This window comes from Ciconia boyciana, chromosome 7 (assembly GCF_034638445.1).
Source record: "Ciconia boyciana chromosome 7, ASM3463844v1, whole genome shotgun sequence".
NCBI lineage: Eukaryota > Metazoa > Chordata > Aves > Ciconiiformes > Ciconiidae > Ciconia > Ciconia boyciana.
In genome coordinates this window covers 9,370,906-9,386,615 of record NC_132940.1, presented here as the reverse complement: position 1 = coordinate 9,386,615, position 15,710 = coordinate 9,370,906, and the positions used below count along the sequence as shown (strand labels likewise).

Here is a 15,710-nt window from a genome sequence, read left to right as displayed (position 1 = left end):
AATTGTGGTGCCCACCCATCTTGATGATTATTCTCTCCTACAGCTACCAGGCTACAATCGTACCAGTTCTTGCCCAGTCTCCATCATTTCTATCTTCCTACCTCATGGTTAGTCTTTGGAAGAGTAAAACCTTTTATGCTCTCTTATGGGCTGCCTGCTGTGCAGCAGGGACCTGGTTCACACACTCTAAGAAATGAACCCAATAGATTTTAAAACTGTTGATGTGAGACTCCTTTACTGGCCACTCAGGTCAGGCTGTGACAGCTGCTGATCAGCAGCTGTAGTGAAAAGCAGTTCTGGGTGTGCTATCAGAGCAGCGCTCAGTCCTACAGCTGGGGATTCATCCTTCCTCCCCCTCTTTTATCCTTTGTTCCCTGCCCAGCTATGAGGCCGGTGTGTACCTAAACAGCTCAGCAGTTGAGCTGCTGGTAGTGAATGTTACAGAGCAGTTTACATGCCTTGTGTCATAAGCCCTGTAAATGCCTAGTAAAACATGGTATTTAATGGAAGCATATCAGCTCATTTTAAAGCTTCTTTACCTGGTGCTGAGCAAACTGTTGCTGTGCTGCCTTTTTAATCAGTTACCACCAAATGTGTGCGCGTGTGAGGAGGGTTTTAAACATTTCTCTGTCCACTTCCAGGCAACTAACCGACAAGCCTACAATCCTCTTATTATGCCTTCGAAACAGAGTCCATTCACTGTTATCTACAGCACACGTTATCGTAGGGTATTCTGCAGAGCCAGGCTTATAGAACATATCCCTAATGTTTCTTGTACACCGGGTACATATCAGTTAGACACAGACCTCCCAGGCACACACCTCTGAAGGAATGTATAACAGGACGTTCAGGAAGTTACACCTGATGCAGTGCTTTGCAGGATGAAAATACAAGAGACACTCCAGCAGTAAGCATTACTGATATAATGCTAATTGAGGCCTGAGACATTCATGCAACCATGTTAACTCTCTCTGTTAGGCCAGAAATTCAATACTCTGCAGGACACTGTTATCCCACCATATATGTCCCAAACATATACCCCCTGCACAGACTGATGGAAGATCCTTCACTCCTGGATTTCATTTAAAAAATGCAGCCTCGGGGGCAAATTTGTTTTTATTGAACATACCAGGTGTAATCCTCTAAATTCTGAATCTTTGAGGCATTTCATTTAGTAGAATACTTTCAGTCATACTAACTGGAGTAATTTGGAACCGATTTCCACTTTTAATGATACCTTCCCTTCCTTTTTTTCAATTTCTTACTTTTCTTATTGAAAAAAGTTACTGTCCACACTAACAATGTCAGAATCTAATAACAATTATCAGACTGAAAGTCTGTCTCCGATTTTCATGCATGTAAGGTATCCATTTATCTCAATAATTACAAAGTATGTTTCAGTCACGCAAGTCTGGACACAATGCATAATCTTACCCAATGTAGAAATATATCTATTACAGGCTCACATAGAGATTTGTAGAGATCATAGAGTTAGCACATAAACCTTGAGGAACATGAAGAGATTTAAAAAAAAAAAACAAACAACAAACCTAATACACTTATATAATGGCATGAAAGGGGGTAGTACTGTGATCTTATTTGCCACGAATGCTGTAAAGGAAAGAAGCTGACAGGTAGAATTACATGCCACCAGTGCAAACAGAAGACTATTCAGAGTTTGTTCAGTTTTCTCACCTGTCAACAGGAACAACATTAGGCTAAATTAATATTTTCCTAGAACCTGGAGATCCTGATTTATTTTGGTCTCTACATGGAGCCAGTATAGCTAGTTTCTGAATGTGAGGTGTGATCTGCTTTGTAGTCTCTGTTCAAGGCCATGGGTTCCCTGAATTTGAGGCTGTCTCAGTCTGCACTTCTTAATCCAACACTAGAAGCTTTGAACAATTCTAGCCTCCCTGGTCCTGTTTCTATTAAAAACAAAACAAAACGGAAAACCTCACAACCCCGTAACATCACAGTGGGATGAACAAAGTCCTAAGAAATACATCTTTGAAGGCAGATTTCCTGAATACTTGCCATATCAGTTCACGGGTTTTGGGCTCACTGTATTTTCTTCATTTATTTGCTTGACTTGCTGCCTGCATGTAGCTAGATAGTTAATAGAAGCACGCCTGTCCTTGGAGGCCAATATGAACTGACTGGCTGTGTCTTTGGTTCAGGTCCATTAAAAAATCTGAGCATTAATTAATCACTGACTTGCAAATAGCTTGGAAGAGCTGTTCAGGCTAAATTGGAACGTTCTGCAATTGTTTTACTTTTGATCACAGGCACTTTGGTGATATGAAACTTCTCCCCTGCCAGGATAGGATGTGCATAAATCCAGGCACTCCTGTGTTAGAGCAGACCAGCCTAGAGATGGCTTCAAGCAGCTCCATTTCTTCTTCTAACTAGGAAACTGCACACATGAGGAAGAGCTGTCATAAGCAGCACTCTTGATAGAATCCCTCCATTGAAAAGGAAATAATAAAACCTACCAGGGCAAAATGCCAGTGGAGCATACTACATGGGCAAAGAGGCAAAATGCCAGTGGAGCGTACTACATGGGCAAGGAGCCTTCCCTGCTTGCTGTCTGCCAGGCCAGTCAAAACCAGCTTCTCCTCCTTTTTCACTCAGCTAGGTGAAACTGTAACTGTAGAAATCAAGCTGCTGCTTGAGCTTTCCATACATCACCACCAAGAAGGATCTCTGTGATCTGGGGCCTGTTTTCTGCACGCCAGCTGCTGATGGTCACAATGAATGAACTGAGAATGATGCAGCTCTGCCTGCAGAAGGCAAGCCAAGCAAATAGATAGAGATGTTAGACCGCACACCTGAAACCTCTGTAGTGTAAAGCACAAAACAAAAAACCTGTTCTTGATAAATAAGGAAGATAAATAAGCACTTGTCAGTACAACGAGTACTAAGTGAGGAGAAAAATTAAAGGCGAAACTAAGGCACATGTTCTTAAATCACCAAAATACCAACATAAGAAAATAAATATCTAAACCTAACAGTAATGACAATTTTTTCCTCAGTGGCAAGATGTAGTACATACATGTATGGTGGAAGAAGCTATTCCTTGGAAATAGTTAACCTTACTAGGCAAAAAAGAGCTTGTATTCCAAATGCTTGTCTGCTAAGTCACCTCAAAATATTCATCCCCCTCCTTCCCCCAAAGTTTACTTTCAGTGGAGAAGCCAAACCAGAAGACCCCAAATGATTAAGAATTACTTTCCCTGCTCCCTGTTTCTTGCTCTTATTCCCACACAGGGTGCACATATGCATGGACGGTGAAGAATTATGTCTCATATGAAAATTTCCCCCTCGCTACCCTAAAGCTGTAAACCTTCCCCAGCTTCCAAAATGCAGTGGAGAGGTAAATAAGCAATCACAGCTAATCTTTCTCCCTCTGCAGTGTTTCTAAACCTGTGGAAATTTCAAAAGCTACCAAGATAAAATGACAAAATGAAACAACACACCGAAGCTTGAAGTATGGGCACTGGTTATTTGATTGAGCATGGTGACAAAAAGAAAAAGAAAAAACATAAAACCAGATCATAAGACCAGTCTGAACAATTCTGCAAATTGTTGATACATTGAGATAGCCAGATAGATATGTGGTTTTTGAGGAATGAGACATTGCTTCTATTTGAGCACTCAAAAATGCGAACAACTTTGTCAGTTTTGTTTGCAGAACTTGCTTTCCATTTCTTTGTCAACTAGTATTAAAGACCTGGCCCTGAGGCAGCTGCAGAACCTAATGGATCCTTTAGAGCCTTTTGGCTGCAGTTCAAAGGCAGAGAAGATATTGTAACTCAGTACCAAAGATGCACTTTCAACTTGCTATTAAAACAATAACACAAACACAGGGATAATGAGAGAATAAGGAGAGAAATGAAGAAAGAAATGGAAGACTGTGGAAGGGAATGGATCAGAGGCTCTCCAGGACTAGTTTCTATAATAAGTGTGTGAGACAATCTCCTACAAGAGGGAAATGGCTTATTTGATCTAATATGCCTTTCTCTTCTTGAATTTCCACAGTATGGAGAATCAATATGAGGGAAATTAAAGCATCAGGAGCAGACTCACATTTCCACTTGTGTGTTCCTATCTCAGCAAACTCTTATTGAAATAGAAGTATTTACCTTAAGTGCCCATTTCATGTGTGCTGCAAGAGGAGGAAGGATTTCAAAAGGATACATGCTTCTTCTGTGTAGGGGACAGCAGAAGTAGGTCCACCCAATATGTAGCTGTAGAATGAGACTTCCAGAGTGTAGCAGTAGGATGTATCATTTAACAGCCCACCAAGAAAACGCCGGCCTGTCCCTGCTTTCACAGCATCTCTGTTGAATGATGTACTGGACTGCAGGAGGAAGAACACAAAGACATGAACAGTGTTCATGATTGGAACAAGGGAAGGGTTGGGAAGGAGTCTGTTAAAATAGAAAACAGTTAAATTCACATTGCCAAATCTCATTTACACTATATGAGACTGCACTATTTTTTGAGCATGGCCTGGAGAGACCACTAATGGAAACAGTTCTGGCACACAGACTATAAATAATGCCTTGCAGACTTTCACAAAATTAATCTCAGTTCGCTAGTAACATCAGCTTTTCTCCTTCCCTTTTGGATAATACAAAGAAAGCCTGTCATATGCATAAGTTGAAAGTGAACCTTCCAGACCCTCCATTCTCAAAAGTTAAGCTGGACTATTATTTGGATATTGGGTTCCTTCTCTCTACTGCATTCCCCCATATCATAACCATCATCCCCCATCTCCCCCACCCCTTACCCTGGACTCTTTTAAGCAAAGTAGAAATACAGTGGCATTTACGTTTCAGTGAAATTTTCTCACCTAAGACATTTGATTGGTTCTTAAATTAGGTCACACAAATTTCCACTTCACTAACTTAAATGTTAACTGGGTGTTCCTCTCTGGGTGGAAAAATATACTGCACTATTTTACAGCATTAGCAGCACAGTATAAAAGGCAGTATTTTGTGCTATTACCGAAGATCTGGCTTTAAGAACCCTACGGCTTTATCACTATTCATTTGAGAGGTGGAGAGGAGGACTCCAAGTATTTCCATAAATGAGCTTTAGCTCTCCTTTGAAGGCATGACATCTGGAGACTAAAGGGGAGCTCATCTTCAGGTTGATTGAAGTCTCAGAGCTTGTTCCTACTAACTAGACAGAAAAATGGATTCTGATTTCATTTTGGTTATCAGACTCTACTCACAAACCTCATAACCATTAGACAGAGTCAATCTGGGCTCAGCACAAGCTAGTGACCACTACAAAAAAAAAAAAAAAAAAGACGACTTAGATCCAACTTGGATCTCTTGCATAAAAGACCTTAATATCGCCTGCTTTAAGACTTTTACGTTGCCAGTGAAACATAAATGACCCTTAACATAGCTTACTGTTCAGTCATTGTGCCCATGGTGAATTTTTTGAGCTATCCACTGTCCTCCTATTGAACCTTAAGGCTAGTATCTTTTCTTGCTAACACAGTGTTAGTATTTATCAAGTCAATCTCTTATAAAAAACAGGGAAAATATTTTTTTTTTCTTATTTAAAAAATTAGATGCAATGGTTCGAAAAGTTAACCTTCTCTAGACTGAGAAAATCAGACTAATACTGAAATGAGCAACAATTCTTGATGAATAGTGTATACCAGAAGATGTAAAGAATGGAAATACCTGTGGGTTTAACATTCTGAATGTTTTGAAGTCTCTCTCTCATGTTATAAAAAGGAAGGCTTTCCAGGTTAATTAGAATAAGATGGAATTGGGTTTCTTATTAGCATTATATATAGGGGTTTCCAAATGCAACTTGTTGTCTTTGTGGTAACATAATATTTAGCTTTGTGGTAAATTGTACACAGAATGTATTCTGCTATGTACATATCATATAATTTCCTCCAAATTACACGTCAGAAACCTTGAGGATATTCTGAATACTCATGGGACAGGGAGGTAAAGCACTTATAAGGACTGATGGGGAAATTAATTGTTAATTTGATATATGCAATAAAATACTTAAGGAGATGAACAAGAGGGAAAGTTCTCTGACTTCCTACAAAAGAAGCCTTCAAAAGACTACTGAGACCCTTAAACTGAGGGAAACTTTGTCTTCAGTTAAAATTCAGAAACGTAAAGGAAGACGATCGTGTTCTGGGGATTGCTTCATAAGTCAAGTAAACATTGATTTCAATGGACAGTGCTTCATGTTCAAATGAATGCCTGTGGTGGAACTTTTAATGCACAAAAGCATCAGCTGATGAATATGGGCGTATGGAGCCAGCTCAAAGGAAGAAGACAACAAACGTGTCAGAACATGGTATTGTGGTTTGTGAGTAGAAGCATCACTCACAAGGGGAATAAGCTAATTCTATGGCTGTATTTGGCACAGTGAAAACAAGGAAAATGTTGGAGAAGTGATTCAGGGCAGACATTAGGGACAGAAGTACTCCAGTGATTAGGAGACCCAGTTACTGATATGGAGTATCTATGAAGATTATGGAATCTCATCAACTATGTTTAAGAACAAATAGGACAAGTATCTGCTGAGTATAGTTCATGTCTTTGGGATACAGTTTGGACTTGAGGTCCTTTTCAGCTCTGTTTCCCATGATTTCAGTCAGGCTAGATGATTCTTGAGATAAATCTTACATAATATTTTCATCACAGTTCTTGGCATGGTAAAGGAGGACCATGCCAACAAAATTTGCTGATGACACACTGTGGAATGAATCATCGTTATGGAGGAGGCTCTGAATATCATATAAAAAAAAAAGCAGTGGGATGACTTCGAGGACCGGAGTGATAGTAGTCAGATGAAACTCAGCTGCGCAAGTGCCAGGTCATGTACTCAGGGCCTAATAAAAAACAATCTCTGCTATAAGCTGAAACCTCATCAGCTGGAAATAGATGAAGAGACAGTCTGATGTATTACTTCACTGAAGTGATTTTTGCTTTCTGGCAGAAAATAGCTCAGAAGTTGGATCTAGTTGTTGGCAAAATTATACTTGCCATATTTCAGAAACGAAGAATAAGTAGTTTAAATAATTCAAAGAAGGTTTTGTAAATGGCCAAAGAAAGAAAACAAAATTTGGATCTTTCCAAAGTTTGAATTTTTATAATGCTATTTTGTGGGGTTTGGGGTTTTGGGGAGTTTTTTAGTTTGTTGGGTTTTTTTTTAATAGAGAGTTCCAGTTTCAGCTCTGCAAAATTACTTGAAATGGCAATGGCATTAATAAAATCACCCGTTCGTTTCTTTGCCAGGTAGTTCTGCATTTCCAGGAATAAGAAAAAGCTGAACCTTAACTTAGGTGCACAAACGTAGATTTTGGAGGTTAACTTTGTCCTCATCTTGAAAAAATCTGATGGAATAGACCAACTTGATGTCTTGAGTAAAAAGTAAAATCTCTGATTTGACTCAAGATGGTTGAAGTAGAGAAAACATAATATAAACCCTTCAAATAAGAACACATGCAGGTTTTGAAACAGCAGCTTGGGCTTGGCTCTAGAGCAAATGCTATAAGGCAGAATGTGATTTGATGTTTTAGATGAAAAGAAGAAAATTACAGATTCAAGAAAATTCAACTAATGACAAGGAAGGGCAGCAGGTACTTGCTTGAGTCCAACCTTCTACTCACTGTTTCAAGTCAAGATAAATGGAGCGGAGAAATAAACAGGCAAAACTTTGACTCCTCACCAGAACTGATCTTGGCAACTGATAATGCTGAAACAAAGGCTATGAAAAGCCATGCATTATCATGGCAAAGAAAGAGCCTTTTGCATGCACATTTATTTAATCAAACTCTGATCTGGGGAAAAAGCGGGGGGGCAGGAGGGGGGAAAGAACACAGGTAAGGTTGTCTGCAAATGAGTGTCTTGTTTTTCTAGGAGAATCTATTGCCCTAAAACCCTTGCAAAGCTGAACTGAGGTCATCATTAAGCAAATGCACTGAGCAGGCACAGCAGGAGAACAGCTAAACAAATATTTATTTCTCCAAGGCTGAATCACATGGGAGTGTCAACAACAGCAACAGCAAAAAGTACAAAGTCTGGAGGGTGGGGGAAAACACCAAAGACTTTGAAGTTCTTAGATAGGGATATTTGTATAAAATCAACAGTAATTAGTTATTAAAATACACAGATACATTAAAGCTCACAGAAGGATTCTGTTTCCCAGCTTGTGTGAGAAAATTCAGTGAACAACTAGCTATCTACAGGATTAGGAGGTGCCAAGCAACAAGAATCTAGTGTTAAAAGAGTAGAGCAGGAAGGGTGAAGGATTCCCCCACTTTCTGGTGGGAAGAAACCCACCAGAAAACTACATCTGGATTTCACACACACTTGGGAGCCTCAAGGTGTGCTGACCCTCTCTCTACATCTGAGGCATTAGTGGCAGCTTCCCCAGGCCTTCCTATCAGATTTCATTCCTCCTCCCCATGCTGTGCTGAATACCTTCTGTATGACCGGTTTCCCCATTGGGAATGACAGTGAACAGCCAGGCAGCACAAAGAAATTTGTAAACCAACTGGACCTTGTTCAGACGTTGCAGCAGACAGAGAGATGTGTGGAAGGAAATAAGAAAAAAAAAATTGCATGCAGATTCTTTCTGGAGTGGTCTCAAAGCAGAAAAAAAATCTTGGCCCTTGGTCAGACCTCTCAATGTGCCAGAACCCCTGTCTCCAGGGCAGTCTTATCTCTTGGCTGGTAAGGACACTCTGTACCACACAGTGTGTCTCCTCAGTGAATTCAGCCCCCTGGTAGCTAGCTTACAAGCTCAACAGCTTAGGCAGCACCCATATAGCTGAGGGATACTCTTGGTTTCTCAGCACCGCTCCATCATCCTGCTAACAACTGCTGGAATGAATGCCCTGAGCAGTCCATATTCACAAAGTAAGGGCAGGCAGTTTACTGACTGCCTCTGCATGCCTGTCTCAATCTATCACAAGAGTGGCTCCAAAAGACAAAGAGGGAGAACAGCACATTTCTTACACATCTGAGACTGAATTTGCCCAAGTCCACCCTTTGGCGTCCTGATGGACTTGGAATCTGAGTGGTTCTGCTTGGTGGGAGCTTCTGCTGGTGGGACCTCCTCCTCAGTGTATGTGTGACTTCACAGGGGACTTGTCTTGCTACAGGATCAGAAAACCTCAGGTTGCACAAAAGGAAAAATTGGAGGCAAAACCCAGTAAATCTGGGTCCCCTGTTCAGTGGAAGAAGAGATGCCAAAAAGGGCTGAAATGTCAAGCAGGCTCAGCGTCCAGCCAGTGATGGATGGGAGCTTCAGTTCTACCTTTCACTGATGGCAGGGCAAAGGGGCAGGGTACAAAAAGGTACTTTCTCATAAAGGACTTATTGGGGAATGAATCTTTGTCGTCTTCTGAAATTCCTCAACACATTAGGGAGAAAAAGGATCAAGGTATGATCACAGTGCAAGTCAGGCCTTGCCAGGCTCCTAGCATGAGAACCAGGGTATAGACTGCACATCACTTATGATCAATTCTAAGGTGTTGCTCCAAGCCAGCAAGAAAGGAAAGAACAAGGTACAAATGACTCAGAAAGTAATTAGGAGAGAAATGGTCAACCAGATAGAAATCTGGTCACAGGCCTTGACAGACTGAGAAAGATGATTTTCTGATGTAGCAAGGTCTAGGGAGTTCCTGAAATCCAACAGATAGATTTTACCAGCTGTTCACATCTACTGCAACACAATTGATTGTTTATGTGCCCATGGAAGGAAGTAGCAAACTGCATATATCTTCAAAAACTTGAGCTCTAGTGTGCACATGAATGTTTCCCAGAAGATCATTAGTCCTCACAAGCAGAGTATCTGCATGAAACTGAGAATAAAGAGATCTTTCCATTTGCTGATATAGATAGATGATGTAGGTCCAGGAAGTGTTTTACAAAAAGATGTAGCATGTTCAACTGTATGCTCACAAGAATCAGAAAATCATGTTAGAAATCTTTCCTGGAGAAGAGCAGAGACATAAACACTGAGAGGGTTCATAATTAGAGAATGGGTTCGTATTACAACACATAATTAAAAGCATGCTGGGCCACCCTATGCCATTTCCATTTGGGAAATAAGCTGTATTTCAAAACTGAGGCTAACTATTCCTAAAAAACAACAAAACCCCAAACCAGAAAAACTGCCCGCATTTTGCTCATTGTGTAGTTGAGCAATAAACACTTTACCTACTGGGGTAAACTGGGATTATGCATCCAAATTGCTTCGTGTTCTTCACCTATCAGCACCAGCAATGGCCAAGTATAATCACGACTCAATTACAACCTCACCAGTTATCCATTGATGTTGCTTTTATAGCTGAAGAGCAAGCTTTTTTTCTGAAGTAGGTCTGACCTCTATGAGCCCTCAACTCACTGTCCCAGTGTAGCAAAAAAGTGATAATAAAAAAGTTAGTAGTTAGTGCTCTAGAAAAAAAGAATGACACACTTGTCATCAAGGAAGAATAGACGTGCCATTGGGAAATGGACTGGAGCCCAGACAATGTCAAATCCATCTCGGTGAAGAGTTTTACAGTATCAGCTATAACTCACTCACTCTTATTTTCTAGAATGCTTTATTGAAGTCTGCAAAAGTTAGAAAGAGAGCACAGAAATGCACTAGCTTTGAAATCTGTGCCACAGAAGATTGTAAATAGCAATATTACCAATTGTGACTCTTCTGTTTGCCCCTCCACAGAGTGCTATAAGAGGGGTACAACTGGCAGCTCACTTTCCTCATATCGATAGAGCTAATTACTGCCGTGGTGTGCCCAGCAGCCACTGCTTTGACCCTGCCATTCTTGCAGCTGGTAGCCCATCAAGCTATCTTACAAGCAAAACTTACCTCCTTACTTCTCTGGAAGCACTAAGGAAACTTCTCACTTGAAAAGCCAACTTAACTCTCTCCTCACACCCACCTCTCACCAGCTCCATTAACTCTCTTAATAGACTGGAAAGCATATGTGTTAGTGTTTTTTGTGATAGACTGTCAACTCCATGCCAACTGGGTCTGGAGACTTGGAAATCATGGCATTTGGGAGGCTGCTATCAGGCAGCCTTCTTCCAATTTATTTTACAAACAAGCTGCATCTGAAATGTAGATGGGATTATTAAAAAAAAAAAGAAAAAGAAAAAGAATAAAAAAATCCCGAAGGCAGAAAGCTGATCTGAAGGAGGCAGCAGGCAAAGAGGAAGGATTCTGGGAGCAGAGACATGATGAAATGGGAATAGAGCTCAGAATTACTCCCTGATTCATCTCACCTTGCAGCTTTGCCGTGTTTCTGATGCACAGGAAGAAAATGTATTTCATCTCAAAATCATTTGTGACTACTGAAATTTGGGAAGAGAAGGTTTTGAAAAGTTCAGGATCATTTCAAAGAGGGTTCCCATTACTTGGAGTTTTCCCAGATCCCTTAGGGACAGGCAGATTGGACTGATATTCCTGTGAAAAGGACTCACTCATATTCACCGATGGCTCTGCAGTTGACAGCATTTTGTTTCATAACTTCTGTGCCTGGTAGGAACCACTGAGGTGAGCAGCAAACTTTGGGTTTAACAAGGGAATATTCTCTGAGCTAGAATTTGATTTGCATAAATCTGAGAAAAGGCATGCAGAGGAGATCTGAAACAGTTTGACCTGTCCTAAGAATGTGAGAGAGAAAAGCCTGAAACTGGAATCTGAAGACCAAATAGCCTCAAATCCTAAGAGATTTTCACCATTCTACTACCTGTCTCTTTTTGCCTTCTCCCTGTTTCTCAGTGGGAAGCAGACAGCAATCACCCTTTCTTAAAGGCAGCATCACATTGTAGGATGTACCATGAACACAACCTGCCTAGCACCACATTGTCAGGCTTTAAAGTGCAATTCTCCTCAGAGAAATAACAATTTAAAGGTACTTTGTCACCACACACACATCTGCTCCCTGAGGGGCTTCATTATCCCTTTAATGTGTAGTGAAGGAATACCAGATCTTTCCCCCTCTCCATCCCTCCCAAGTGTCTTTCAGTCATGCCCGCTTAGGTTTGCTGATAAAAACACATATTTGCATGGTCATTAGCAGAGGGGTTGGAAGGAGAGAGCTTTATAAGCTCTCAGTTTATGCCTCAAAACAAAAACTACCGAATGAGCTCCCTTTTTGGAAACTCTGTAGTTAGGAAAGCAACTGGGTTTCTTGCTTCAGGGTTTCAGCTGTTCACCTGCGAGAACTACAATAGCTGCACTTTTCTTTTCACTGCTCATTAATATCCATGCTCAGCTCTCTACAGTGCTCTGCTGTACAGCTCCAGGACTGATGGAGGTCTCTGCAGCTCACTGCTTGTCTCTGCACCTTGTACCAGTTACACTGGCAGCACCAGTGCAGGGATTTGGCCTTCGTTTCACATTACCCAGAATTCATCCTCACATGCACTGAAACTGGTTGTACTTGCAGCTCCCACCTCCCCGAGTGCTACAGCACTGCAGATGCTTATTGAGTTCACTGGTTTCACCATAGCAGCTAATGCAACTGGAATCCAAATCAAAACAGCAGCTCTTCTGAGAGCGCTTCTTAAACAACACCCTACAGCCAAACAAAGCAGTGTGACGATGGCCTTACCTGAGACCTTTACAAAGTCAATGAAGGGCTCCCTTACAGAGTTGAGCAGCCCATCACAACCTATTCAGAAAAGGCAAGAGAAGGAGGCGGATTCCACCCCATCCTCTAAGCAAACCTCAGTTGGAGCTCCTCTTGCCACTAGATTTTACCACCCCAAACACACACACGCACACAGACACAGAGTGTACTGTCCCCCAAAACATACTTCCTCAGGTCCTCTCAGCTCCTTCTTCAGTGAGCCTGCTTCTCCCTGTCATCAGAAGTGCACTTAGCCACACGTGACAATGTCACCTACTCAACCATTAACCTATCCACAAACCCCTCACCCATAAACCAGAGAATTAGCCTGGAACTTACCTCCCTTTAAAGAGCCAGCCCAAGCTGTGACCAGTGATATACACAAATAAGGGTTCTACAAATGCTTCAGGGTAATAATGAAGAAAAGATCTGCTTTTCCCCCCTTGTTTTTTACTAATAGCAACCTCTGCTTCTCAGATCACATCCTTCCCCAAAGATGCCAAAGCTGGCATTTCCTAGTCTAAGCTCTACAGAATAATCACACCGTTTCGAAAATAACTCGTGTCTCTGGAGTTCCCAGTTTCCCTATTTGTCAGTAGAAAACGAGATGTTTCCTCAAAATATACAATAAAATAGCCTCTAGCAATAGCCTGCAATACTTCTCTTTACAATAGTTTTATGAGCGTGTGTGCGGTCTCCTGGGAGTGCTTTCATAATCATTTACACAAATGACAGAAACTTAGGACAATGAGAAACAGAAAGGGAAATACAGCCATCATGCATGCAGTTGCTTTGAATAGTCTGCAGAAAAAGTGGTTTGCTCTGTGGCAAAGGGATGTTCTGCTCACTTGTAGGTCTAAATCAGGAGATTACAACCTCTCCTAAGGAGGGGCAGCATGCTGTACGCTGCTCCCAGAGCAACCCAGTACAGCCCATTGCTCAGACTCCTCCTGGGCTCTCTCACTGCTCTGGAACAGTTCTCTGAACTAGACTTGTATTCTACATATGTTAAAATGTCACATAGTTAAAGAGGTAATATCCAGAAAAAGATCCGGGGAGGGGGACAGGTGTCCAGTGCTTAACCAACTTCCTACCCCTCCTTCACAGCACAGTTTGTCCCAGGCTGAGTGAAATTTGCAGCGCTCTGCAAGAGAGGTAGCTTACATTTGAATGTAAAGGAGCTCCTTTCATGTGTGCTACTCTGGGAGGTTGTCACCTGCTCCCAGCTTGTTGACATTAGGTAGGAGTAATAATGGTTTTTGAAAATACACCATAAAATTGCTATGAAAACTTGTTTCTTCTGTGGATATTCAAAATTTCTACCTGTGTGGGGATGGAGAAGGGACTGTCAACTCCCATATGCGCAAACAACACAGCAATAAGGTACTGAAAGAAAATCCATTTACTCAAACCCTTTTCCCCCCCTCCTTTTCCTTTTCTTTGCAATACAAATTAATTCAACCCTCTGTATAAAAAGAGGGGTGGACTGGTTCAGCACGATGTAATGGAGCAGTTTCATTTAGCCACGACTCTCCAAAGGGCAGAGTTCTTGTGGGCCCAAAACCTACAATGCTTAGAAGCACAGGGTTTACAATCTGTTCCCTGTGCCACCAGAAACATGTTTTCTCTCTCCCCTCACCCAGCCTCCAGGAAAAATAAATAAATAAAGTGAACTTATGGAGCAACATGTCCAAGAAGCAGCGAGCAGAAATGCAACCCAGAGGGGTGCTAAAGCATATAATAGCTGTATTTGTCTTCCTGGAAATGCCCTGGTACAAGACAACAAAAAAGAAGGTAGGATCATTTGTTGTGCTCAGGTTTTAAGAGATTTCTGAGTAGATCTGTTAAGCTTGCATGATGTTAACAAAACCTACCTGAATGCAGCAGCTTTTGCCTTTCTGGGACAATGGTCTTTTGCCAAAACAGCAGAGAGGCACTTAGGAGACAGTGGGGAAAGTGAGTATGGATTTTTCTTTGGGATGAATTCCAGGTCTCAGCAACTTGCTCACTGCTCCCCCTTCCCTGCCCAGCCACACGCAACACAAACTGGTTCTTCTTTATTTTGGAACAGATTATTGGGATTTGCTCATTCAATGTTCATGAGCTGTTATTACTCCCTCTGGCACTTGTGCCAGCACTTCCTTCAGACATGGCCCAAAACGCACTGGGATTAGTAAGAGGGATCACAAGACTAAGAGGGAGATGTCCAGCCAGGGTAAGTGATAACAGCCCAGTAAGGCTGCCATGGGTAGATGGGAGGAGGTTTGCTGGAAGGAACACATCTTCCCTAAGAAAGCTTGGACGGATGAGGGGGGTGCTGTGGAAATTATAAGAACAGACCTGGAATATGTGGATAAAAGGAACACAATAGAAAATATAGATTGATTAAAATCTTCTACTTGGTTGCTCAATTTTAGATATCCAGGCTAAAAAAGCCAAAACAAAACAAAAAAAACCCACAACAAAAAGTACTAGGGCAAATCACTCCATGTCTGAATTGTCTCATATTGCTGAGACAATGATAGTATCAAAAATATGTTTTAGGTCACAGTGTTGTGGCACTGGGGTTAACAACATGTTTCCCTAAAGGAAACTGGGTGGGTGGTTGTTCAGAAACTTCACTGTTGAGGGCACAGCGTGGTATAAGACATAGGGAACTGCTGACAAAGACACCAGACTGGCACTTTAGAGACCTGGGTTTTATTCTCTGATTTCCTCAAGCAAGTCACTTCTCACCCACTCTCTGTCTCTTTCCCAGCGTGACTGGAAGCTCTTGGGGTTGTGGACCTTCTCAGTAGTTACCCAGTGCCCAACATAACAGGACCCTAAGTTTTTATCAGGCTGACCATGGCACACAAAGGATGACAATATTTCTAAGGAAGGTGCTCTGCTGGGAGGTTGAATACACAAAAATGAAATGAGAACTCAAAGGTATCCCAAGTACCACCAGTTTGGAGTCCAAAGAAAAAAAAACCAACAAGATTAAGCCAAGTACCTCTGGCCAGTCTTTATCCTTTAACTGCAAAGAAGAGCAATCTTTACGAAGTGATAAAGCCATCCAAGAATG

General features: G+C 41.5%; 1 protein-coding gene across 1 annotated transcript in view; it reads right to left on the bottom strand.

Moving 5' to 3' along the window:
- Positions 1 to 15,710, bottom strand: part of AGBL4 (AGBL carboxypeptidase 4) — a 988,954-nt gene that overhangs the window by 98,114 nt on the left and 875,130 nt on the right. Inside the window, exon 11 of the mRNA XM_072867873.1 lies at positions 4,201 to 4,363. Coding sequence (XP_072723974.1) covers positions 4,201 to 4,363 — 163 coding nt within the window. The remainder of the gene's footprint in view (positions 1 to 4,200; positions 4,364 to 15,710) is intronic.